Source organism: Lissotriton vulgaris, chromosome 1_2, assembly GCF_964263255.1.
Source record: "Lissotriton vulgaris chromosome 1_2, aLisVul1.2, whole genome shotgun sequence".
Lineage (NCBI taxonomy): Eukaryota > Metazoa > Chordata > Amphibia > Caudata > Salamandridae > Lissotriton > Lissotriton vulgaris.
Window position 1 is genome coordinate 90,129,294 of NC_141686.1, and position 27,810 is coordinate 90,157,103.

The following is a 27,810-nucleotide window of genomic DNA, read 5'->3' on the forward strand; positions in this document are numbered from 1 at the left end:
TTCCAGAGGGTGGTGGCAGCTGATTGGTTGCTCTCTAGAGTTTGGTCCTTATTACATAAGGACCTGAATATGTTACTAATGTGAGGCCTTTGGCCTATTACTCTGTATGTCTAATAGGACATTACTTTATTTATGTACCGGGGACTCCCATCCTTACGACGGGGAATGATTCAGGCATGTGAATCTATGAAAGATACCAATACTGAATAACTGCAGTTACAGGTAAGTAACACATTTCTTTTCTGGCGAGATAGTGTGTACCCATGGATGCCATTTCACCTAGGCTAAATTATTTTGTGTATTTAAAGGTGCAATTCTATGAACATTTAAGGCTAAAGGTATGACTTCCAGGTGCCCTGACGCATATAGGTTTACAGGGTTCACCCTAAGAGGTGCCCCTACCAGGCATATCCTCTGAGAATGGATCCTACAGACTGTAAATACTACAAAAGTGATCAGTAAAATGGTTTTGGAAACTAGAGGGCTGAAGGAATATAAAGATAGTAGCGAGAAAGGTGCAGACTCTGTGTGTCCTCAACCAGGTAACTCCTATGGAAAAACAGGACCTCCGGTAGGGAATTGATTTGGGTTTGTAACTTAATTCCTGGCGTGTATTTGAAACCTTATGTGACAATGAAAGTGGTTTGACTTATTGTGAGGTTTGAAAGTAGCGGCATGGAAACGTTGCACTAAAAACCAGACACATGATGATCACATCACAGTTATTATCTATGTATACAAACCCTTGTTTATATCTCTTGACTGTGGAGAGTGTGGTGCTGGACAGGGGTGGCTGGCACGTATATGCACAGGTAAGGCGGGCAGGCAGACGACCAATTGGGTGGGTGGGTGAGTGCATCCAGGGAAGGCGAGTGGCAAAGAATAAAAAATAAAGTTACTTACCTTGCCTGCTGCAAGTTCGATGTCCTCCTTGGTCCCTCCTCTATCAGCTCCGTGTGCTTCAGCCTCCAGGAAATTCCCCTAACCAATCCTGGGGCTACCCTCACCAGCCTGAGAGCAGCACCACCAATGGATAGAGCGTCCTGGCTGGACGCTCCTTCTGGCCCTTTATGCCTGTGATTGGTCTCCACCCAGCTGTCTAAAACAGCGGAGTGGAGAGCTTCTAAGTGTGCTGGTCACTTTGGCCGGCTGAAGAGAGCCGGACAAAGTGACATGCGCACTTTGGAGGGTCCATCTTGCTCCTCCAGTCCTCTATGCTGCCAAACGACAGCAGAGTAGGACACCCCCATTTATCCAAGCTGGAGGCCGTTGCGTGCTAAACATGAAAAATAAAATTGGCAATGAAATCATTTTATTGCCATTTTATTTATCACGTTTAGTGCCACTGCAGTGGGTAGGTGGCTTGACGTCCCTCGCATTCACGAAGAAACCGCAGATGGCGCTGGAAACTCATGTTAGGCACCCATGACACAGCAAGATATCTTGTTGGCAAGGTCGGATTGGTAACATAGGCATTCAGAAAAAGACCGAAGGGCTGGTAGCAGAGTTCTAGCAGTGGGCTGCTTTTTTGGGCAGCCTGGGGACTGTCTGTGCTGTTAGGACGCCGCCAACGGTCCAGTAGGTGCCTGAGTGGCCTTCTAGAGGCAGATGGGCGGAGGTATTGCTTCCTTTCTCTCGCAGTGCCTTCCCATTAATGTATGCTGCTTGAGCGGGTGCAGGGGGACTGAGCAGAAGAGGTCTCACTTGCATTCATGTGCAACTCAGCAGTGCGAACTATTTTGTGCATTTTTTTTTATCCACGTGAGGTTAATAAAACATGCCGCCCCCTTTCTTTTCATAAAACTTCCCTGAAGCAGTGTTTTGCGTAAAGGCAATGCACAAATGTGGGCCACATTTTTTGGTGTGCCAGGGCCGATTTTTTATCCCAATGAAAAAAAGATTGCTCCAGTAAAGTTTCATACGTGTTTTGTCTGCCAAATTGGGAATATTCAAATTGTTTTGGAGACTTAGGTTCGTGGATCATCCCAGTTAATCTGACGCAGTCTGCGATATTAATAGTCAAACGCTGTCGCATCTATGGACAAACATCATGTATACATACTGAGTGGCTTGGCGTAAGGCCTCTCGGGGCCATTGAATCTGCCAGGCCACATGCAAGATTTCAGAGGTTCTTCTTGTTACATAGTTATCCCGGTAAGATTTGATATTTCTATCGTTTAAAGGGACAGTATCAAGCCTTCCGAATTCTCTCAGTTGTCGTTTCCAACTGTTTTCCTATTATGACTTCTGAACTGCTTCCAACACCCAGACCACATCAGATCGAGAACTATTTCCCCAAAACCAGTGGACGGCATTAGCTGCTGCTCATGCAAACAACCCCACTGTTCAAACAGTAATCAATAATATGGACACGCTTGCAAACTTGTGGCTCATTTTCGATTACAATTAGTGCAAACATGCTCATCTAACCAACCATGAGAATATGAAAATACGGGAACTGTAAGAAAAAAAAGTAAACTGTTTCACTTTGTTATTCAGATATGTAAGTTATAAAGAAAGAAGACAGTAGGTCTAATATTCTCCCTTCTATTATTCTTTAGGGCAAACTATACAGCTGCACTGACAGTTCCAAGATTACCGAAGCGGACTGCAAGTAAGTCTTGTTACACAATCTCAAAATATGCACTTTACCATGGAAGGGGTCTGATTCTGTAGGGCTGGTCCAGACTGTAAATTTCGAGTATTATAGAATTTACTTGGCCCCATAAATCTTGCATTCTGTTATAGGTTCCCCCACTTGACACAATTTTGTGATCTTGAGCACTTCACTAGACAAGTATATAAATACAAGTTGAAGATGAGTGGAAATAAGGCAAAGACGAGACTCCTATGTACGGTACCCACGTTTTCAACAGTTAATACCAGGTCTCTCAAACAAATGCTCAGTGTGACTCCGATTTATGTTTGTTTGACTCAAGCAACAGTTTGAGCATTAGCTCAGGGTTGTCATTTCACAAGGAATTTGAAGATTTAATATATACAAAAGTTACTGCTTTACAAGGCCTAGGACTTGGCATTCTCAGTTCTTATTTAGCTTCTTGTAAAAACAGTTAAGAACGTAAAGAATGGGACTGTTCACCATAAGATCAGTTTTTTAAAGACAGAGTATTCAATCACTAAAAGCATTTATTCTGAAAACAGGCATTTTCACAATTTACTCCCTTCTGAGCACCACTTGATAATCACAACTGCCATATTCAATCATAATTTAAACACTGATGACGTCTAATGTATTTGGTGCGATAAAGGTGAAATACTACAAATGTGATGAAAAATGTGTACTGAGACTGAACCACTGCTAGGTTCTATAAAAAGAGTTGACTAACCTTCCTGAAACCCTCTAAGGTAGATAGCTGTTGTGTAGCCAATGCCATAGAGTTGAACAATGTGAGGCCCGCACAGAAAATTGGTGACTCTCCTTACTTTTGCACAAAAAAACTCCTTTTATCTCATCTAGTTGGATTACGCAACTACAAATGTTCTGCAGATCACCTCTGTAGTACCTGTAGGATAGAATCTTTTATTGTAAGAGTTTAAAGGGCCTGCTGAAAATGTATCCGTTTTTTTGCTAAAGGTCATAATGCAATGTTGTGCTAATTTTGAATTTTCAAGATTATTGTCAAAAACTGTATACCAATGAAGTAGGGCTCTTTGGGAAACTGTTCTTCTATTGCTTTTTTATTTCTTCCTCAGAGCCCCTCAATTTTGCACAAGTATGAGAGCCATATTTGAACTGAAGTGTTTTCATTGTAGGGGGCCCAGACGCTGCAATGTTTTCTTATGCTGAACACTCATTTTAAAACATTATGGTCCTTATCTGAGTGTTCCGGAAGCACTTCAGATGCTCCCAGCAATTCAGATGCACCCAGCATTTTGCACCCAAATAGAGAGTACAAGTTGTGCACAAATACTACACATCCAAAAATTTTCCTTTACATGTTGCCAGGCAATAGATCGACTTTTTTAAAACTTTAATACTCCTACAATAGCCATCATTTCAAAGCAAACGAACAGGCACATCCAGTTCCTCCTATTTTGCTGTTAAATCTCACTCTTGAGTGAGCCCAAAAATGTGGAATGTCTGCAGTCGGGTTGGAATGCTCAGCCTGTGTGTGCATTGTCTTGGGTAGTTGATATCTGGTGGAGAGGTGTAAGAAAAGTCAGCAGACACTGCTAACTGTCCTACTGTGCAGTTTATCACTGATTTCAGTCCTTCCTCTCATCTTTTATCGTCCCTCCCATCCCCACAACCACAGAGGGAATTTCATCACCTACAAAGATGGCGACGTCACTCACCCCATCATCCAACCCCGCAGCTGGGAGAACAGCAAGTTTGACTTTGACAACGTTCTCACGGCTATGATGGCGCTCTTCACTGTCTCTACGTTTGAGGGCTGGCCTGAGTAAGTACAGCGCGCTCCATGCCCAGTGCACGTGAATTCCATCATAGATGGCTGATTCACAGTCAGCAGACAGCTGTTTGGCTGAAAGCTCCAGATGAGATTAGTAGGTCTGCATTTACAAGTAATTGAGAAATGAAAACGAGAGCCGACTAGTAATCTTCTCCCTCCAAGTATACTTCGTATACGAAGTCTGATAGTCCAGTGTGTCTTTCATTTCTATTAACAAAAGAGATAGTTTGGTGCACAGATCATACTACATCTGAAGTCATACACAGCACACACCTCTACCCACGATTGGTCAGATATCTAGTATACAAAAGAGAAGGTTTAAAAAAAAAAAACTGTTCCACTATGGAGTTGGACCACATGAGGGAAATATGATAAGAAATTAGAAAGGAAATAAAGATCCTTCGTACTTCTTATTACATGTATGTGCCCTGTGGTGAAAAGTCCTGCAAACAAGCTCAGTACTTAGGGCTCGATTAGGATTGCGGTGATTCCGCATCCTCCGGGCCGGTGGAAGTCACCGCCGGCCCGGAGGATGCGGAATCACCGATGCGGACCTTCAAAACACCCACCGCCAGATTATGATGGCGGTGGGATCAGCGGCGGACGGCGGGTCCGTCCGCCGCTGATCCGCGGGGTGTTGGCCGCAATTTGGTGGCGGTGTCTGCAAGACACCGTCAGCCAAATTACGATGGGTTTGGAAACATGCTTTTCCGCGGCGGATTTACCGCCGTGGAAAAGCATGTGGACAATAGCTTCTGGGGGGCCCTTGCGGGCCCCCAGTGTGTCGGGGGTGGGGGTGCACATGGGGGTACCTATGGTACCCCCCTGCATTTACATGCACAAAGCGGCAGGCACCGCGCGGTACCTGCAGCTTTGTGCATGTAAATGCAAATCATGCATTTTTAACCCTGCGGTGGGTGCTGCTTCAAGCAGCACCCGCTGCAAGGTTAAAGATACAGGATGTGACCGCCAGGGTGGCGGTCACATCCTAATTGGTATGGAGGGACCGCCGCTGCCCCTGCGGATGGTCCCTCCACCTCGGGGGTGGCGGACGGACGCAGGTCAGTCTGCCATCTTAATGACCCCCTTAATTTGTATAAGAAAATACGTGCCAGGGCCCTCATCACAAAGCTACTCCTGCTTGCACTGCCCATTGACGCTGTCAGTTCAGCCAACTACAGTAACACCAAAACTACTAACCATCACGCTTGTTGTACAAGCGTGAAAATTCGGACTATTCCAGGCCCCCAAACCTATGAGAATGGCTTTGGCGAAAGGCATTAGTCATTTTTAATATATATTGAATTAATAAACAACTGTAGTTATGCAGATCTCCGAATTAGACAAACAGCACCACCATGTGGCAGACTGGCATAAGTGCTGGTGTTGGCAATTAAGTGCAGGTGCCAAGCACCAGAAACCACCAGCTTAAATTAAGCACTGAACTAGCTGTAAATGCTTTGTACTGAATCCAGTTGCGGTAATTGGGTTTTTGCAGATTGGTCCATTTCTGCCCAGTGGAAAGAGCGAGAAGAATTAGAGAAAGCAATTGAAATGTCAACCAAAAGTAATACAAATAAGTAAATGCCAATAACCTAATACTATGGGCAGCTGGAATTTTCTTCCTTTAAATTAATTGAATATCCATAAACCCATTTTACACCAAAAAAATGAAGTAAAAACCATGCATAACAATCTGTTGCAATATTCAAGAAGTTGGAAGACATTCAATATGTGGGATGATAAATGGCTGATTCCGAGGACTTCGTCCGAATATGCAAAGCCCTTATCTGAATTAAACTAAAATTTGTTTCTGGTGTCCATACCCCACTCTTTATCTGTACTGGTCTTTTAAAGATAGTAGCTGACTGGCAGAGTGTGTAATGTTTTTTTGAAATTCTGTTTTCACATTCTGTGATGTTTTTTTAATTTTTTTATTTCTATTAACCAGCAAGTCATTATCGTTTTATTTTAATTGAGGTCTTACCCCGAAACATGGTTTCACAGTTTGAAAGAGACTAATCTAATAACGTTTGTGAAGGAAGAGGTTAAAATCTCAAGTCAGAAAGAGTTCTTCCTCCCTGAGCAAATTAAATATCACAATTTTACAGGTCTTCATAAAAGTATAAAACTCGAAAATAGTAGATTGTCAAACAAATTCAGTTGTAAATCACAATAATTTCAATTTTCGGTGCTGTTCAAATTATGTTCTTCAAGTCCATCTTATTCAATACTTATTTATTTTGTTCAATACTTCTTGATTCTTTTGATCCACATAAGTATCCGTTAAACAGCCAGACGGATAATATCCAACAAAAACAGCCAACACGTGTTTCGTCAAGCAATCAAAAATTTTAGCAATTGACTTCCTCAGGGCTTCAGTTATTAAAGCAAACTATGTCCAATATCCAAAACGATCCATGCGTTTGCAATAGGCTCCTAACTACTGCTCATTAAATCCTGGACAGTAGGGGTGTTTCGTTAAGAGGCACATAGCCTTAAAGTGTCGACTTCACAAATATCGAGTGCGTACCCCTATAAATCAAAGTGTCTCCTTCGGGGTATATTCTATGCACTGTCCCGACCCTGACAGACCATATCGGTCATCCCAAATTCTCTGGCAGCGTGCCCCTAAAATCTCAAGTCAGACATAACGTTCAGAACAGCTACTTTCTGGTTCTGTCACCTTCTCTCTAACCTTACCCTGGCTGTTTCAAAATAGACCCTTTTCAAATATCTTGAGCAGGATTTCCTCCAATCAATGCTTTGATTTTAAACCTAACGCACAAGACATAAAGCAGGAGGAGGCTGTTGATTGAAATTTAATTTTACACTATATGAAAGATAATGTGCGGGACAGACTTTTTTTTCCAATTTGTGAATCATAGCTTGCCATGCATGCCTGCTATATGACTGCAGGTTAAGTACCACACCTTCAGGTGATCCTAGCTTTTGTCTTTATCATCAACACTGTGCACACTTGGACTTAAGGCTGGCTGTTATAATACTAAAAAAACATTAAGGTCCTGATTTTGAGTACGTTGGTTCCAAGACCGCCGTATCGACCACTGCAACACTCGGCGGTCGGACCGCCTGATTACAAGTGGGGCTATCGGACCGCCACAAGACTGGTACAACTGACAGGATCTTGGATCCCACGGAGGTTAGGAAAACGGCGGTGCCGATTCTGGCACTGCCGTGCCGACTATGACCTGCCTTTCATGGCATGGGCCCAGCCATGAAAAGGATGACAGAAAGGCAGGGAAGGGGCCCCAAACAGAGCAAAGGGCGAGTTTTCCCATTGGGGACTGGGCACGGGCACACATATGTCAAGCTCTGCTTGCACTGTTGTGCATTCACTATGTACAATACACAACATGGTGCATAGCATACAGTGAACCAATGCAGGCTCTCTATGAGCCACGAGCAATGCATGCCGCCGCAGTTACACAGTTGACACAACACCGCCAGGCCGGCATTGTTGTCGTAATACGGCAATTGAGTAGCTGCCAACTTTGCAGCATTCTCCCGACCGCCGCTACAGTGATCCGGCAGTAGGACCACCAAACTCAGGTCCTAAGTGCAAGGCCCAGGGTAAGAAATTCTGCTGGCCAAGAAAAAGCAAGTACTGGATGAAGGTTTAGCACTGGATAGAGGGGTTACTTGGTAGCTATGAATTCTTGAATATAAAGCTTGTGCGCATTTTGTATATTCTTTAATGTGTGGCAAAGTAGATGACCAGTGGGGCTAGAGGGGCTCCTTGAAAAAATTACTTTCCATATGTCTTACATTCAATGGGAATCCGTCTGAAAAGTGCGCTATCTTTGTACAAAGACGTTGGCATTTTGCAACAATGGAGGACCAAACTATGCATTAGGAGTAGCTACATTATGTGACAAAAAATACTAATTATGTAGCATTTTTATATCTCTATTTTATCGTACAATGACACAAAATGTAAACCAACGCTATATACAGTAGAAGAATTCATGAGAAAGAAAATATAAACTTCCAGCGTATCTTATTCCAAATGTTGTTTGCCAACCATTAAGGATTTTATCTTGTATGGAAGCATACATCCTTTTACTACCACTGTCCTTTTAACTTTCAACAGTAATACAGTTTGTAAAAAAAACATAAAATGTTGATTTCAGCAGAGATCAAAACTACATGTGCACACTTCTTGTCATAAAAGGCGTGCCTCTGATTTTTCACATCCCAGACATGTATTTATGTTTTCAATCTACCCTCTGTTTGCACTAGAGGAATATTTAAACAACAGCATTGCAGAACAACAGACACCAGCAGACATGAACCGTATAATAACTGCTGCTTTGAGAAGAGTATCAAAAACGCATGATAAATTTGCACAAATGTAAAAACATTTTCTCAACAATTAGGAATCATTCTTTTAGGCCAGTTTGAATTACATTTGAATTTTGAAGGATAACTACTAGCTGTCAAAATGGTCGCAGCCTTGGTACATTTTTATTACATTAATACAGTAAACAATAGTATAAGTTACCACTAAGTTTTACAAACCATTCCAACCCATGTGACACATTTTAAGTAACTTTTTGTCCGTTTGAGCTACGCAAACTAGTTGACAAAAGGCCACATAATCCCTTAGCCAGGCCTAAACTAAGAGATAATAATACCAAGGACAATGCTTTTGTTATTCACGCACAGCATATGGTAATTCACTTATTTTCAGGTGTTTAGTCTTAAGGCACTTACAGAATTGCACACATTTGATCTTAGGAACTTGTTTTCATATAGCAGAGCGTAAACAGTGTTGCAAATCATATTTTTATCTCATTCGGACAAATTCAATTAGCCAGTCTCACGCTCCATGTTTTGTCCATACACGTAAACAGACTGCAAAAATTGATCCAAGTAACTTTTGAAAACACCAGCCTGGCTAGGCTAGTACTGACCGAACCCAGCAACACCCATATAAGTCCTTCCATCCGCAAGCAATGCCAGGGTAGGGCAAGAAGGTCTGGACCACCAGCCTGCCCCGTACACACATCAAACTCTCATGAGAAAGCTGAGATCAAGACAAACTCAAGTGCTTTCAGGTTAGATATATACATTTTTCTGTTCCTACACCACTGGGCGAGGAGGTCAATGGCAAACACAAACTCCGCTGCTAAGCTTCTCTACCTCTGTGCAGTAGTGCACACAGCTGTTTTTTGGAACAAGACCATATTACTGTCTGATAGATATACCCCATGATCTCTTGTAATAAAATGCGCTATGCTCAATGACCCGGCCGTGACGCGTCACTTTCATGTGTGTACACTTGCAGTGCCTTCTATTACTGTGAGCACCCTAAAACCCGACTTGTTCCCCCATTAGCAGTACAGACTATCTTTGTGTATTCAGGTCTGCCAGTGGCCCACAAAGCAGCACTGGACAGCACCAGGCGATCTCTCTTCAGGATACCTGGTATTACCAGTTGCTGTTGCTGCAGTTCTGCAACTGCACGGTATCCTTTTCTTTTGTATGCATTATAGCATGCCACCTCACACCAAACCATGCATTGTCCCAAGGGTGGGCCTGGCACTGTCTTAACCAGCACCCAACACTTCTTTGACCTATGATCTTACTAACCTGATTGTCAAGAATCTGTCATTCCTTGCTGAAGGCTTCCAGTGCCCTAGATGTATTGTATTCCTCTATGTCTCTCTGTGCTCACTGTGCCCCCATGTGTTGGGTGACGTGATCACCTGTGCACTCATTTGTAGATGTATAACATCCAGCTAACTTGTGTGCCCATCGCTTGGGCACCACATTTTTTCTTTCTTAGTAAGACGTGATAATAATGAAGTTTTCCCAACATGGAAAAATGGGTAAAAAAACCTGGTGTTTTAGCCCCTTGCTAATAAAGATGAGTAGGGTCAGAGAGATGAAAGCCCCAAGCCCCTCGACTGAGATGCGATTTTTTTTCCTAATCCGTGTGAGTCAACAGCCCTCCTCAAATGTTTGCTATCCTTCCTAAGTAGCCCCACATGAAAGGACATATGACTGAACTAAACTGCAGGAACGTTTGTAGGGTTGATCTTTCCCCCTACCTACATGAGGTATCCAATTAGTGGGCTGTATTATGGCTTTCCTGTCAGATCTACAGATCTGTTGCACCTCCTCATTTGCTCACCAGTCACAAAATTAAGTTCTGATGACATTATGTGAGACCATAATGGCATTTGTGACCCCCATGTGTTAACAGGACCTAAACTACCCTATACCATATAGATAACGAAGAAGTTCCCTTCCCTACTCTGTGCCATGTGGGATGCGTGTGACACCAGGAACGAGGCAGCTCCTTGGGATAACATAAACTATTGTGGTTTTGCATTCTACTCGCTGATTCCAGGACTTGACTATGGGTATTATCGTTAACCAGACTGAAAAGGCTGATTTGATTGCAGGTTGTCACTTGCCCTATGTGTTCCCACACTTGCTAGGAAAACTGGCTGAGCCTTGAAGCCTGTTGCATAGTCTGGTGCGTCAAGTTACAGATACAGACAAATGATATATATATATATATATATATATATATATATATATATATATATATATATATATATATATATATATATATATATATATATATATATATACACACACACACACACACACACACACACACACACACACACACACACACACACACACACACACATATATATCTTGTGATGCTTCCGCACCACTTCTCTGGCTTGACCACACCCTGAACCATATTCTTATATTTATTTCCTGACATAGTTGTATTTGTCTACCACATGGAAGCATGCCTAAGAAATCTGTAGAGTTTGTCAACCACAGGGTCTGGTAAAAGCCAAAGAAGCATGTCACTGAGAACAAGTTGACTTTCAAATCAACTGGAAACATTGGATAATGTTGCCACCCTTGTCCGGTGGTTTCCAAACAAGTCAATCATCCTGATCCAAGCTTTTCAATGCAAATTGTTGTGATTTAGAGAAATTCGTGATTCTTTTACGATATTTGTTCTCCTCACGAAGACGTATTAAGTCTTTAATGACGGATTCAGAGAAAATAAAGACGGCATCCGTCGGCATCTGAGGGAGGCTGGTTTAAAAGGACTGAGTCCACCGCTTTGTTGAATTTCAAGTCCAGCCAGCAGTTGTGTTGGACCGACAGTTGCTTTGACAGCCTCAGTGCTTCCCATTTGTATCTGTAAAGTCCCAAGATCTTTGCCGACGATTGCAATTGTCAATTTTATTAACACGCACATATACATTAATGGCGATTTCGCCAGGTAGATCAGAGTATTTGGTATTATGATGTATAGGTACTGAATACGTATTCCGTTGTCGACATTCTAAGATGGTGGAATTCAAGTGCTTGTTTCACAATACTGTGCACAGTTGGTCCTTTTACTGTTTTGATGAACTGGTAATGTGTAATATTGGCATATAAAGAAAATGGCGATGCCGGCGTTTTGTGCAAACATCGACAAAGGCGGTTGCCAAAACGCGTCTGTGCGTCTCGAGTTCCTGTGAATACAATTTGGAACTTGCCCCTGTGAGGGCTGTCATCTGTGAAAGGGTACGATTACCTAGCGGAAGTGAGAGTGGAATATATATATATATATATATATATATATATATCTATATCTATATATATATATCTATATATATATATATATATCTATATATATATATATATATATATATATATATGTATATATATATATATATATATATATATATATATATATCCACAATCTCCGTTTCTCCGTCGAGGCTGCCCACTGCTAGCGCCTGCCCCAAACAGCACAGACACGGACCTTGGTTCCAGTGCAATTTTTTATTCAGTAACTTGCGTGCTAGTCGCCATAACGTTTCGGCTCTACCCGAGCCTTGTTCACATGACAACTTGAAATCTAAGAACACACCCTTTTGTAGGAAACCTTCCCTCTGCACATGATACTGGTAAGTCAGCATAGACAGGGTAAACAGACTACACAAGATCACACATTTCCATTTATATATATATATATATATCCACAACTTTTGACCGCGCAGTAACCCAAGCCTCTTACAGCGGTGGGCTGTGATGGGGTCGCAGGCTCCTAATCTCCACCACAATTGTTTGTTGGAAGTACGGATAAACAATGTCACAGCCACCTAATCCTTTCACAGCATGTTTATTTATGTTCGGTTTTGGCCAAAATCACTCTAACATCAAGGAACTGCTATTTATGCTACTCCCTCCTGGTGAGAGCAGTATCTTGATCAGTTTCCTTGCCCCGCGTCAGAGCAGGCAGGGAAACATATCACAAGTCTGCTCCCAGCGGTGGGAGCATTTTTTAAGCACCCACCGGCTTGGAGCAGACTTTGTGTTTGCTCCCGTTTGACTGGAGTTTCAAAATTGCTCCCGCCAAGCAGGAGCAAACATAAGTTTCAATTGCTGTGTCCCGGGGGTGGACTCAAATGGGACACAGATAGTGAGCTGGGCCACACAGGGCTCAGGTTGGGGGGGGTGAGTGGCCCGACCCATTTTATTGAGTAACGGTCCTGGGGGACGGGGTCACAGGGCATTTTAAAGGCTTGAGAGGGTGCAACCCCTCCCCTAAAATAGACGATGGGCCCTGGGGGATGAATGCAACCAGGGGAGAGGGGCCACACGCTCCTCCCCACATTAATTAAATGAGGCCCCAGGAGATGGGGTCACCAGGGCATGAATGAGCCCATGGAGGGTGGCCATGTGCCCCCTCCTCCCTATAACAAATACATTTGGCCCTAGGGGATAGAGCCTCTGGGGCTGAAAAGTGCCTGGAGAGGGGGGCTGCGTGCCCTACCCCCTAGAAGATACTTTTGGCACCAGAGGCCAGGGTCCATGGGGCCAAAAGCAGGCTTGGGAAGTTGGCTATGTGTGCTCCCCTGTCCCCAAAAATAAAAAAGTGTCATCCCCTTGGGCCCTTTATCACCCTGGGGGGTCTTTTGTTTTTTTAATTTTACAGCAGATTTGCAGTTCCTCCGCGTATTCTGGGCAAAATTAGTCCTTTTTTTTTACTTAGATGGGGTCCCTTTGGGACCTCACCACCAGACATAGGGGGTCAAGGCATCCGTACCTGGTCCCCTTGTATCTTTTGTTTATGTTTTTTCAGGACTGAATCCCAAGTCCTAAGAAGGCTGCCACCACTTCCTGTTTGAAGTGGTGGCAGCCAATCAGATCTCACTTTGAGATCTGTAAGCTCTGCGGATCCTCAGTGGTGTGAAATGTAAATTTTTGTTGAACCTTAACTTCTGATTTACACCAAAACACAAAAAAGCCCTCTTTCTAGGCCAAGATCTAGCTTACTGTCAAATTTGGTGTAAATTTGTTCAGCAGTTTGAACTGTAGCAGCATCTAAAGTTCTTATGGAAAAAGGAATAGGGCATACATGTTTTGGACCCCCCCCTCCTTTTTCTCAGCCCCCGTTTCACAGATCCCCTAGACACTTTCCATGTGCAAACAAGTCAAAAAGTTGCAATTTTTGGGAACGTTTTGTGGAGATTCGTTAAATGTGGGCCATAGTTATTAGCAACACAAAAAATACATTTCCTATAGAAACACAATCCTAACTTCTCAAAGAGGCATCGTCAACTTCCTGGGTAACTTGGTTAATGCAAACTACTTGCCTTCTCGGCTTGCATGCATTCTATAAGAATCAAGTCCATAGGCAAGCTTGCTTTGTAGAAAAGTTCTGTTGTTTATTTCAGCAACATATTTTTTCAAAACACTAGATTTAAAAACTCGTATAACATGAATACATCAGCCTACGCATTTCGTCCACACTTGAACGTTATCAGGGATCAAACTACATTAAGTCATCGTACATTTCTTTTCATCATCCCATTAATGGGGAAGTTTTTCTTTTCAGCAGCGCTTTTCAATCTAACACGTCAGGGATACAGATTTACTTTTCTCACTCCAACGTAAGCAAAAAGCTGGGAAAATGTTTGGCTATGGATGGGTTAGAGACACTATTCCCACTGAAACCTAGGACCCAGTAGGGAAATTGTTTAACTTTTGAGTGGTTGGATATACTATTCTCATTACAATCTGAGTAAGTGTAGGTATTTATTTATTTATTTAAAAGGTTTTATATAGCGCTGCTGGACCCAAGAGTATCAGAGCGCTTTACATAGTGATAAACATGAACATATTAAGATACAATATATACTTGACAATGAACAGTAAAATTAAAAAGAAGATAACAACATTGTGTTACATGAGTGATGGGGGAAAGGAAAAGAGGAATAGTAGAGGGGACAGGGGGAGTTGAAATTAGAGCTATAGAGGGGGGTGAAGTGAGGGAGAGTGAGATGGAAGGGGGAGAGGGGCTGGGTGAAAGAGCGAATCAGAGCAGAGAGGTAATGAGCATGACTTTAGAGCGGTCAATACAGTATTTCCAATACAACATAAGCAAAAGAAGGGAAAGTGTTGGACTTTGGAAGGGTTACATTTACTATTCACACTCCTCTCAACAACAGTAGGTGAAGTATTGGACTTTGGAAGGGTTAGATATACTGTTTTCACTCCAACATAAGCAACAGCAGGGACAATGTTGAATTTTGAAGGAAACAATTTTACTATTGCCACAAGTGTTGGACTTTAGAGAGGTTAGATTAATGAGTCCCACTTCAATCCAAATAGCAGTAGGGAAAGTGTTGGACTTTGGAGGGGTTTTGTTAATTCAAAAAGTCAATAAGCAATAAAGATGCCTCTAAATCTCGTTTTTATCTTGTCACTTTAGCTACTACTTCAAAGACAGAGGTCAAGTGTCAGCTTATGTCTTCATACAAATAGCTGCTTAATTTATCCCGGAGGCTGGTGTTTACTTTACATTCTCTGACTACAAAGTTAGAGGATTTTGCAATGTCAACCGTCTGACAATCGTGCTAGGCACCCTACTTTTAAAAGGTTTGTAAATGAACTGTACAAGTGTATAAAAATATTGTTCAGTAGTTAGGAAAGCATTTCTTTACTGAAACAGATTTCAATAGGATCAAAACAAATCAGAATACTTTACTTGGTGATGTGCAAATGATAAATATTTTCTAAAACACAATTTCAACACATTATCATGTGTATACTAAATAGTTTTATCAGTAAATCTGCATGTTGGTAGGAATGTTTGTGGCCATTTCAATGAAAAATGTCTGTCTATAAATGACAGTACACTACCGCACAACGATTTAGTAATATCTTTATTAAAAGTGATTTTTAGGTTTTGCCTGGCGATCCGCTGCGCAGCAGCGTTGGCGCAGGCGAAATCTTTTGAGAACAGTATGCGGCTTTGTCCCGCCTCTCTTTTCCATTGGCTAGCTCCATAAATGGAGGCTAGCCATTGGAAGAGAGAGGCGTTCGTCATTGTCCGAGCGATTCGTGGGCGTTCTGGCAATTTTTTCCCTCTCCGCCCCTTTGTGAACGTCATTGCGGCGGTGGTTTATTTATTTATTGTTTTTTAGGTTTTTTTGGGACATTTCTCCAGGCCGACCGCCGCCAGAAGAAGTCCTGGTGAGTGCTCCCCTCTCCTCCCACTGTCCGTGTGCCCGTTCCCGCCCCTCCCTCCCGCTGTCCGTGTGCCCCGGCCCCACTTGTAAATGCTTATTCTTTCAGTGCGTGCTACCCGGTGTCAATCATGCGTGCGTGGGGCATGTTTACCCAGAGAGCAGCCGAGGATTACATGAACACGCTGCAAACAAACGTCTGAAGTTTGAGACTTTCCGACCTCCGCCCTTGCAAAAGCAGTCTTGAGTGAGTGTGCCCCGTCCCAGTCGTCAGAGCGGATGCAACTGTGTCTGAGCGTGAGGACGTACAGCGCACAACCATTTGTCGCCTCTAGGCGCTCGCTGGATGAAGAAAGACCGGCTGTGGAAAGGGCGCATCTTCGCGTGTCGTGTCACGGATTTCAAACTGATTGCCTCCTCACAGCACACAAGACTGCCAACTGCGTAGGAGAGAACTGCGTGAAAAAAAAGCCTCAAGTCATTCGACCTTTGGAGCCGAGTGTAGCGAACAGTGTTGGGTCTTCCCAAACAGTCTGCGGAAAAGAATTTTAACAAACCGATTCTCACAGAATTTATTGCATTTCTGATGATTAACGACGAGTTTTAGGAGGACGACCTCAACATGCAGCATCTGCAAGTGACGTGATGAGTCCGCTTGTGTGGAATGTGACGCGCTTAGACTTAACTACACATTTTTGGGGGTTCAGTGCAAGAAGTTGAGTTCCTCGAGCTGTGGAGTATTGGGTCGCCTCAGTATATGATCATGCTGTTGGCTCGCGCAGAATCACGTGGTAGTACCTCCTAGCGGGCCTATCTTTCCTGTGTGCAGACAAGTTACGTAGCAAGCACTATGGAACCCGTGCCCTACCCTGCTGTCGCTTCTGCAAGGTTTGAGGATTTGATTTGTAAAAGGGGGAATGTAGACTCGACTGGAGGCCTCTCCCTGGTGCAACAAGATGCACTTTTTCCGGAGGTACAGTTATCAGATCCACCTGGAGCAAGACACGGGGGAGCAGCCCAGAATTCAAGGAATACGATGGGTATGTGCATAATTTCACCAGATTATAGAACCTTTTGTTGGGTATTATTCTTGTCACCCAAATGTACAATTCTTGACAAACAAAAAGTTTTTTTTGGTCCAAGCCCATCCCTAGTATGAGCCACTGATGTGCTGTCTTATTCTGTAAGGAGCCTGGTCTGCACAAGGATTAGTAGGACTACCCTACTTGGGCTCAACTGTACCCTTCTCTACTAAGCCTTTCTATTGTCTTTTGTACATCTTGGGCCTTCTAATTTAAGTTTTACACCCTGTGTTGGGGGACAAAGCCCTATGCAGCTGAGGTCCGATTTTCTGTGGTAACAATGACAAGCTTACATAATACGCAAAGAAGAGCAGATGACTTTAGGGCAAACATATAGATCTGTTAAATTCTCCGAACATAACCCCACACATAACTACACGTAATCGTTTCTATTTACAAAGGTCAGCAGCGACATGTTGATGTCTCTGAAGTCTTAAATGCCTCTGAGGCTGGGAGGGACAGAGTCAGTCAAATGCAAGGCTCGAGCTGACATGTGACTTACTCTGCCACAACCCTTCCTCCCTTCGGAGGCCTAGGCCTGTCAGGAATGCTTCAAATGTATCTATAGGTTCTGCTTCCGATGCTCAAATACTGTCCATTGTGGCTGTAAATTAACCTACATAACTAAACATTAATCATATCTTTCCATACTACCTTGCCCACCTAGTCCTCATGACTGTCTTCCCCAGTAACTGTTTGATGTAATCCATGTCATCATGTTATATGATTCACAAATTCATTTCCTAGTCTCTCGTCATCAACAGGCAAGCGTATAATGTGGGGCTCTGTGTGGGTGTGGGGCTCTGTGTGGGTATGGGGCTCTGTGTGAGTGCGATGCTCTGTGTGTGTGTGGGGTGGAGCTGTGTGTGTGTGTGTGTGTGTGTGTGTGTGTGTGTGGCTCGGTGTATGGAGCTCTATGCGTGTGTGTGGGGCTCTGTGTGTGTGTGTGTGGGTCTGTATGTTTGTGTGTGGCATTTGGGAGAGATTAAGCTATTGGCATTGTAAATGACACTGCCATTTATTTATCTGTTTTCAAAACCAACACATAAATAAAAAAAATGTCATTTACAATGCCAATAGCTCTAACTTTTGCAAAGGCGAGACAGTTGCATTGTAAATGCTTGTTAAATATGAACTGAAAAACATTCCTGCCCCCTCCTTGACAATGCTATTGGTGAACTAAGAGGCAAGCCAGGGGTTGTGTGTATCACTTGTATCATATATGTGAGCTAGTTTTTATTATACTTGGAGTAAAATCTTAGTTTATTAAATCAAATAAGAGAGTTAAATGTAGAGTAGACATTTTGAACTCACATATATGAAGGTGCTTTTGTATGTGATGATGAAGAAAAAGCGACTCAGTGAAATAAAATATTTGCATAGGATCACACAATTTCAACCAAGTTTATCAGCCAAGTGTATTACAGTTAGGTTAATAGATTATTCTAGTCACTAGACCTGCAGATCTGGCAACATTGTTCAGATTTTTGAGGACTGGATGTAAAACAAAATAAAGATATGAGAGCATTTAAAATATAAAACAAATGTTCACAGATAAGTAAAATGTAATTATTAATTATAAAAAAAGCCATTAAAAATGTAGAATATTTAAACTAAATACACTTCCATCCATGCAACCGAAAAACCAATAAACAATTAAAGTGAATAATTACATCATTTACAAAAATAATAATACTATTCAACTAGTTATTAAATAAAACATGATTAAAATAACTAAAATACTAATAAATATAAAATGCAGTCACAATTTTATAATTAAACTGATCAAACAATCAACAATTAAATAAATACTAATTTAAATAATGAATTTACATAATTATAATTTAATAATTTATTTAAAATAAACATTAAGTAAAACAAAACAAAACTGTTATATTTTGAAATATCTCCCACCCCAATCCCCTTCTAACCCAACAGCTCTCTACTAAATTAAAATTACTAATTAAATTGAATACATTACAAATTATGCTGAAAAGAAAAAAGAAATCTGATAATACGAATATCTTATAATACAATAACTAATATAAATTATAAAAATGAATTTAAAAATATTTTATACAATTATATTAAAGAGATGTATTTCATATACAATGACGTAATAAAACAACACTATAAACATTATATGCTTACTTTCTATATTCTGTCGCTCGATATTTTTGAGGCAACAATATTTTTGCAAAATATTCATATAGCACAATATTTTTTTTTTTATATTTTGGCAGAATACCAGGACAGTTTACCTGGGGGCTCATAGAAGGGAAGGGTTGGTGAAACAAAGATTGATTTCATCATACAATTAAATGAATTTATGAAATACTGTCACAATGTTGCAGTTCTTTTTAATATTTTACTTATTGCATTTATTGCTACTACTTTATTTTCATAGTTAAATCTATAAAACATGATATCCATTTGATTAGAGCGTCAATTTGAATACCCTTTTAAAATATATCAATAGTGTGCATTCTTGTATGGGTCCATTCATTGTGAGAGCAGTGTATAGCTCTCTAACAAACTCATTATCCTGTAAGTCACACAGAGCTGATTTGTGCCCAGAATGCACCATCCTAATGTGCAAGTCGAATGTGCGTTACAGTCCACCAGTATTCCTGTCTGCAGTTGTCCGGTTGGCAATGAGCCTGCATTTTGTTAGAGGATCTAGGGAGCCTAATCCTGGGCCATATTTTGCATAAAATAGCAAAGAAATGATCAATGTCTGTATATTGTGCTGCTTAAAGTGGAGTCAATACTACCCTAAAATACATCCCTATTGCCTGGACTTCCCCTTATAAGCCTGCCTGCCAAAAAACTGGTAACCCCATGTCTTCATCCCTCTTCATATACAGAGTAAAGGTGTCTAGGCCCATTTTAATCACCTGAACTATAAATCTCAATATTAACAAGTTTGACACTGTGGTCGTTGTCTCACCTTTATCGCTGTTCTGGAAAGAGGAGGGAAAAAAGCTGATATTGCTCTTAATGAATGCACCCATTTGCACATGCTGTAAGCATTACCATCTTACAGATGTGCTGCTCCCATTAATCGATGGCAGAAAGTCAGAAATGAAAAATTGTTGTCCCTATAATTCTATGATTTTAAGGAAACCCTATTCACTAGTTGCTCTAATTAACCCAGTCCATTCTGCAGCATACCTTAACTCAGATTTATTATAAGTAATTCTAATTTTCAACATTAGTGAATATTTATCTCTCTACTGTGGCCATATTGGAGTCCCAAACTGTAAGTCATTAGAGATCCCTGGTGTAAAAGAGACATTACCTGTTTAACCCTATCGTGATAAGAGCTACATTTACCCAATTCATTTAGAAACAATAATGTTTGGCGAATGTGGCCCTTCTAGAATTGTTGGAAAAAAACTTCCCATTTTACATGGTGCACCAAACATTTCAAACTTTCTAATTTCCCAGTGGGATTCTAGTCACAGAAGCGAAAACAAAGGTTAAGATTTCACTTACACAAAAAGACTATACTTCTTTAATGATTTTGCAGTATTAAATGTGCTCAATTTGATTACTGTTAAAAATGATTGACAGTGCCTTGTCTGTAGTGGCCCCTTAGTACTTTGTGAGAAACCATATCATAACTCGAATGGACAGCACTGCATGCTGCAAAATTAAATCCAGAGTTATTCAGACCTGTCAACTCACACTATTCCACCATGTGTCACACAATATCAGCTCTCTAGGTGTGGTCTCCTGGGGCAATGCCACATTTTGGCACACGGTGAACTGGAAACACCTTGAGAGGGAGGCTTTCCAATATATGTTTGGAAGCTCTGGGCAGCCAATGTCCATCAAGGATTTTACATCCTCTCCAGGACATCAGCAAGAGCTTCAGAGGCTTTTGTTATTGTTGTTTTGTTAAATAAACACATTAATAGCATTTTAAAAAAACACATATGTGCACACCCATCGCCACTCCCACCACCCATTGCCCACCATACTACAATACTGCCACAAAATCTACAAATTTGTCTGTATTGACCCATAAGATACTGTGGTACCTTGCAACCGGTAGTAGTCCCATCATGTGCCCCACAAGAAGGGATATTTCATCGGTCATCCCTGCACCCTGTGTAGATAGTCTCCTCCAGTTTGAAGCACCAGTCCTTTTCCTTTCACCACATTGAAATGAAAGGAGGATTTGGAGAGCTCCATTTTTGCGCAATAGCACGCTTGGCTAGGACCGATGCGACACCCACCAACACTCGCTTGATTTTTTTCCCTCCTTTGTCCTCCAGGATCCCCAGTAGACCCACTCTAAGTGTGAGGTCAATGTGTCTCTCTAGTACCTGTGTAAGTGTTCTAGCAATACTGCCTATCAGCAGGTGCCTTTGTAACGGGCTGCTTTCAGGTACGTTTTACAGATCTGAGCAGTGAGAAGCCAATGATTGCCTGACTTGAAGGTACTTGAACAATTGTGTATGTTGAAGCTGAACGTGTGTCTGCAGTTTAGCAAAGGACTTCATATGGGCCCCACTCCATACGTCACCTAGAGATGTGATTCTGATCCTGTCTCAGTGACCGAAGCCTTCCAATTGGGCTTTGTGATGCAGCCAGTGACCATACCACAGAAGGGTTTGTTGCATGAGCTTGCGATCCCAATTGGTGAAGCACAGCACCGCTCGCCAGCATAACTGCACTGTTATGATGTGATCCAGTGTGAGGGTGGAAATGGGGCTCACATACAGGTATCCCAGGACCCTTTCCAGACCCAATAAGGCCAGTTCTGCGCTATAAGATGGGTCGCTCCTGCCCCGACTCCTGAAATCACTGTGAAGCCCAATAACAGAGTTTGACATCTGTCAGCCTCTTCACCTCATCAAACGTCGCTCATCTGCATTTATCTCACACGATGCAAGGGGATCACCCTTGCCATAGGAAAGCCTGGATTTGGGCGTTGAGTTGTTTGGGAGTGGGACAAAGAGATGTTTGGAGAGCAGCATCATCTTGAATAAGGCCACACTGCCCAGAATGTTCAGTGGGTAGTCTGGCCAGGACTATAGTGCTCTTTTAGTGTTCGCAAGTAGGGGAGTCAAATTAAGGTTAAGTGCAAGTTCCAGCAAGATCGATATGTGGATCCTCAAGAATTTGAAAGTCAGATGCTGAACGGGAATCGTGCTCAGCCAGAGGCCTCTTTGAAAACCCCAGAATATTAAGGACCCGGTGACCGGATATCTGTGGATGGGCTAGGAAGAAGAGCACATTGTCAGCATACAGGGAAATCTTGTCCTCTGTACACTCTCTCCACTGCTGAGCATTGCGTTGGATAACTGAGTGCAAAGATTTGAACACCAGGGTGAAGAGAAAGGGAGAAAGCGGGCATCCCTGCCACGTGCCCCTACGAATCGAAAAGGGGGTGCAGAGTGCTCCATTGATAAGGACCTGGGGAAAGGGCTTCCTGTACAGGAGCTGAACAAGTCTACGGTATCTCGTACCAAAACCCATGTAGTGGAGGATCTAGTCCAAGTATGACCAGTCGATCAAATAAAACGCTTTCTCAAAATCCACCAACAGGAGCACTCTGGGATCTGTTACTTTGTGTCGGCGAGCAAGCGCCACGTTTACTCATCGAATGCAATGGCAAGTGCCTCGAGTGGGCATGAAGCTGCATGGGTCTGCATGGATGAAATGGGACAGCACTAGCTGGAGATTATTTGCTAGGACTTTAGCAAAAATTTTAAGTTTCATGTTAATCAGCGCAATATAGGCGAGTAAGAGGCACAAGTCTCAGGGGACTGACCCTGTTTAGGAAGGACCACTATAGTAGCCACATCCAGCTCAGAGGGAAAGGTATCCTCATGTTCTGCATCAGAACAGAGGTTCGCCAGATGAGGAATAGGCAAGGATTCGAAACACTGATTGTATTCCAGTGGGAAGTCATTGAATCCTGGTGTCCTGCTTTTGTAATTTATTTTTATGGGAGGATTGGCTTGAGCAGGTGCCAGTCTCTAAGCTCTGCCTCCTCTATTGTTGTACCGGTGGTGACGGGCTGCTCCTTCAATGCACCACACCCTCTCACACAGTAAAATTATTTTCCAATTTGGCAGGTTTGATTATTACACCACTGAATCAATCAATCAGGGGTTTGTATAGCAATGGTACTCACCCGTGAGGGTCTCAAGGTGCTGAAGAGGGAGAGGGGTGGACTGCTGGGGTTCAGTCAAAGAGCCAGGTCTTGAGATCCTGCTTCAGTTGGGTCAGCGACAGGGATTGCCTGAGGTAGAGAGGCAGTGTTGGACCTGGATTACCCAAGCCTACATATGGTAGCTTGGCACAGTAGTGGTCTACAGCTAACTCAAGGCGTTGGCTAAGTACTTACAAGTCTCACTCACAGTAACTCAGTGATGAACCACTAAAATAAAAGACACAACACCAATCTTTGGAAAAATACCGTTACCTTTTATAAAAATAATATGACTCTTTGGATTCAAATTATACAGATTACCACATCAGTTTCGCTCAGAAATAATCATTACACTTTTGTCTTGGGAAAATACATGACGCTCTTCTTGCTGTGGAAAAATTACAGTGAAACACATTCTATTGACAATGGATACGGTGATGAATGAATAACACTCTTCTGGGATTAGAAATATTCCAAGGGAATTACACTATGCAATATCACTTTACATTAACAATCAATGTCATCAACATTTCATGACTTGAACCGGCCCAAATCCCTGGTTACTTCATTACCAAAGGGTTAAGAACTCCCTCCCCTTCTCTGTACCTTCACACAGAGCTAGGATGCACACTTAAAGTCACCTACAGGGCTATAAATGCCTGAAGATAGTTCCCCAATGGGCAAGTACTGTCAGCGCTCTATTGACAGTAGTTTATATGTCAAACAACCTATAAAACTGAGGTGGGGGTTATAGAGTTATTATCCCCTCAGCTACTATGGCACAATTTAGAGTTTAATCAGACAACACGTCAGGGCACCTTGTTATAAGCAAGATCTGGTAGTTTTGTTTAACATTAGCCCCCAGGGCACAGCACCTTCCTTTCTCTCCCCCACTCTCCTTACTGTCACAGTGGCAGATCCGCCACAGTCCTCCTCTCTTGCCTGACAACCGCCCTCAAAGGGTTTTGCCCAGCTTCCCTGATTAACTCCTCAGCTTGAGCTGGCGCTGGGGCTGTTGGTGTCTCACTGAAGGGCTTGCCGTGGGGTCTCTCCCTTTCCTGCTGCTCGGGGCGCTGTTCCTGTGGTGCGCTGTGGCAGGGACAAGGCGGGGCACTTAAGGCGAGGAAGCGCCAAGCGGGCTCCCCCGGCGATCGTCTCCCTCGGCGTCTGGGCGTCTCCTGCGCGCTCCGGCTCGTTTGCGCAGCTGCGGGAAGGTAGTGCTCCGGCGGGAAGTCGGCGCTGGTCACCTGACGCGAACGCGTCTCTTCACGGAGGCTGCTCACAGCTCAGACACGCCTCCCGTAGGCCTCGCCTCCCCCGATCCGCCTCCTCACGGCCAAGGGTAGGACAGCGCGGGCGCGAGGGATTAGTATTCCCGCCCGGCGCTGCACTTTCGCCGCTTTTCCTGCACAGTCTCTCCCCTCACCTGGCTCCACGGGGATCACGCTTTGAAGCGGCGACTCGCTCCTCCAGGCTGCCAAAGTTCTCCTGACACGCGCCTTCTTCTCAGCGCGACCAAGGACACTGGTCACAACGTGGGGCCCACAGCTCCTCCTACAGACTGGAAGGTGAGCGTTGGCAAGGGGGAAATCAAGAATGATCTTCAATAAATGTGTCCTGACAGCTTCCACTGGAGTGCAGATTAAGAAGGGTCTCCCTTCACATTCAGTTAGCTGTTCTTCTCCGCAATTGATGTATGGGGAGGGATTGGTCAGAGGCTGAAGGGGGAACAACCCTCTGAAGAAACTGTCAGCCTCAGAGACAAACTAGCTGCTCTCAGTGTGTCCACCTCCTCTCACCACTGCCTCACTCCTCCACTCTTGGGTCAGCACAAAATGGCTGCTGGTCACTGGCCTTATATAGGGTGGCCTGAGACCTGCAGAAGTCTCTAGTTAATTCTAGAAAGTTCCCTAATGTTAACCTATGGACCTGTCCTCCAGTAGTGTCCGTTATGGCAGTTGGTGGACACCATTTTAGGTCTCTGGAGATCCCTAGATTTTCAAGGGAGCTGACTAGGCCTCACAGGTTATGAGGGAAAAATGGCGTCATCGCCAAGGAACACCTAGCCCCCTGACAGCATTAAAAATATTCCTGATGGACATATGTAAAAATAAAAATAGAAACTCTGGGAGGCTACGGGGGACAAAAATAAATCATAATGGTAAGAGTCTCCCCAGAAGCAGACAGGTCTACCAGGCAGGGTGTTGCAGGTCTTGGCGGTGAGGTAGGAGAAGGAACTTCCTCTGGTTCTAATGTTGTGGATCCGTGGGATGGTGACCAGGGCCAGTTGGGCGGAGCGGTAGTGTCGGTGAGTACGTGGAAGGAGAGGCGGCAGTTCAGATATGCTGGTCCTGCATCGTGGAGGGCTTTGCAGGCGTATGAGAGGGGCTTGAAAGTAATACTTTTGTTGACTGGGAGCCAGTGGAGTTCTCAAAGGTGTTCGGTGATGTGGCTGTGGTGGGGGATGTTGAGAACCAGTCTGGCGGTGGAATTGTGAACATTCTGTAGTTTCCTATGAGTTTCTGGGTGACACCGGTAAAGAGTGTGTTGCTGTAGTCGAGTCTGCTGCTGATGAGTGCTTGGGTGACCGTCTTTCTGGATTCAGATGGGATCAATCTGAATGTCTTTAAAAGCAGGCAAAGCATGATGAGGATACAGCGTTGATCTGACTGTTCATTGTGAACGAGGAGTCCAGTATGCTGAGATTTCGTTAGCGGTCTGTGGGGTTCAGGGGGTTCCCAATGCGGTGGGCCACCAGGAGTCATCCCAAACTGTGGTGGTGGATACCAGGATGAGGTCACTGAAGAGTTTCGAAATGTAAAACATTTCACTTCTGTTTTCTTTGCGGCATATTGTATCCAAATAAAAGAAGCAAACATATGTATGATTTCTGACTGTGAAAGAATTTGGTTTTGAACCAGTGACCTGTAAGCATAAAAAGCTAAAGTTTCCCACTGCACTATCCTGAGACCCCAAATGTAATGTTGCGCAAACCTGGTGGGGGTCAGTAAACAGAAGAAAAGAATCTTGACTCTTTGGACTCCGCAAGACCTGCTTCCACAGCGTTCCTTACGCCAATGCTTAATATCTACAACATGCGCAAGCCGAGGTATGTCCTGTTTGCCAGCGAGAAAGAATCATTGCTAATGGCCTGCGCTATCACTAAACATACATTTATTTCCCTTATTATATCATTGATAAGAGTGTAGGTTGCACCGAGTGGGCCCCCGCTCGTATAAAGCTACAATTATGTCCTGGACGAGCTGCACTAGCCTTCAACCATAAGCTTTCTGCATTCTTTCTCCCACTGCTGTGGTTCTCATATTTTGCAGTCTCTCCATGCTACTATTGTTTACGGGACGCCAGAACAAAAAGGGCGACCCCATGGCAGCCAACTTATATGGATCTGTAGCCAACTTATATGCCCATAGTCAACCCACTCCCTCAGGTGACCTGAATTGTCAAGATCCCACGCTTGTTTTCCTGGCAGCCTTCTTGAGGTTTTAACTGCACAAATAACCACATCACAAATGGCCTACCAGCTACTCTTCCTCGGATAAACTATTGATAACCTATGGCTACGCACAGGGTGCAAATGCTTGCTGCCTCCTAATCCTCGTCATGAGTTCATCGTTTAATATCGAAAGTTAGCTGGTAGAATTCAGTATGAGGATTGAATATGCATCTTATTTGAGGTCCTTGGTCAGTAGCTGGGCAGAAAGAGGGACACATGGGCTGCCAGTTCACCGCATCCCATCACCCCTATTTCCCAATCTTTCATGGAACACTGGACGCAGAAAATAAGCTGTGGAAGGGCAAAGAATGTCGCAGAAACTAAAGATTTCCAGAATAACTGTAGGATGGTGACGTCCTCCTACAGAGGCTCGACACCAAAGTGTTAGCCTTCTTAAAGGGGCTGTAAAAGAATGACAGTAATGATGGAAACACCTACAGAGTTGTTGGATGGCAAATACTCTCACATAGCACCTATTTTTGTTTACGTATACTACTGTTAACAGGTACCTTTTTAATGGGCCACTGCCATACCACAGCAAAATGATGGCTACAAATGGAATACTGTATAATCAAGTAATAACCTCTTAAAAGTAATATCATTGATAAAAAACCTCTGTATAAAAGAATGTGAGTTTTTCCGTAAGTGAGGCTTCCGTTACACATCTGCTCCTCTCACTGATGAAAATACCTTCTTAAAACTTGCTTGCCACCACAAAATACCTGCAAATCTCTGAATGTGTCATTTGAATTCTGAAAGCAGGGCACGACCTACAGTAATGGACCGGCACGGAAATGTTAGCCCTACATGTACAGCCTCAAACTTATTTATGATAGGAGTGTGTCATCTGGAAAAGAGTGTGCTCTTTACCAATCGTCATCAACGACAACTGGGCCACCTTTAAAGGTTTATGGTACTCATTGACAGGAAACAGGTCGTTTTACAGTACCAAAGAAAAACATTATCAGGGAGATGGTAAACATTTACCCATCTCTTTCAGTCTGCTTGTCAACAAAAGTACAAATGCCAGCTAAGGCTTATGACTCTGCCATCTATTGAGCTTACTGGATTATGGAGGATGATA

At 43.1% G+C, this 27,810-nt stretch overlaps 1 protein-coding gene across 2 annotated transcripts in view; it reads left to right on the forward strand.

Moving 5' to 3' along the window:
- CACNA1C (calcium voltage-gated channel subunit alpha1 C) overlaps window positions 1–27,810 on the forward strand; it is a 1,657,037-nt gene that overhangs the window by 1,151,805 nt on the left and 477,422 nt on the right. For both annotated transcript variants that reach the window (XM_086952879.1, XM_086952878.1), the window contains exons 25-26: window positions 2,562–2,614; window positions 4,278–4,424. In XM_086952879.1, the coding sequence (XP_086809005.1) occupies window positions 2,562–2,614; window positions 4,278–4,424 (200 nt within the window). The remainder of the gene's footprint in view (window positions 1–2,561; window positions 2,615–4,277; window positions 4,425–27,810) is intronic.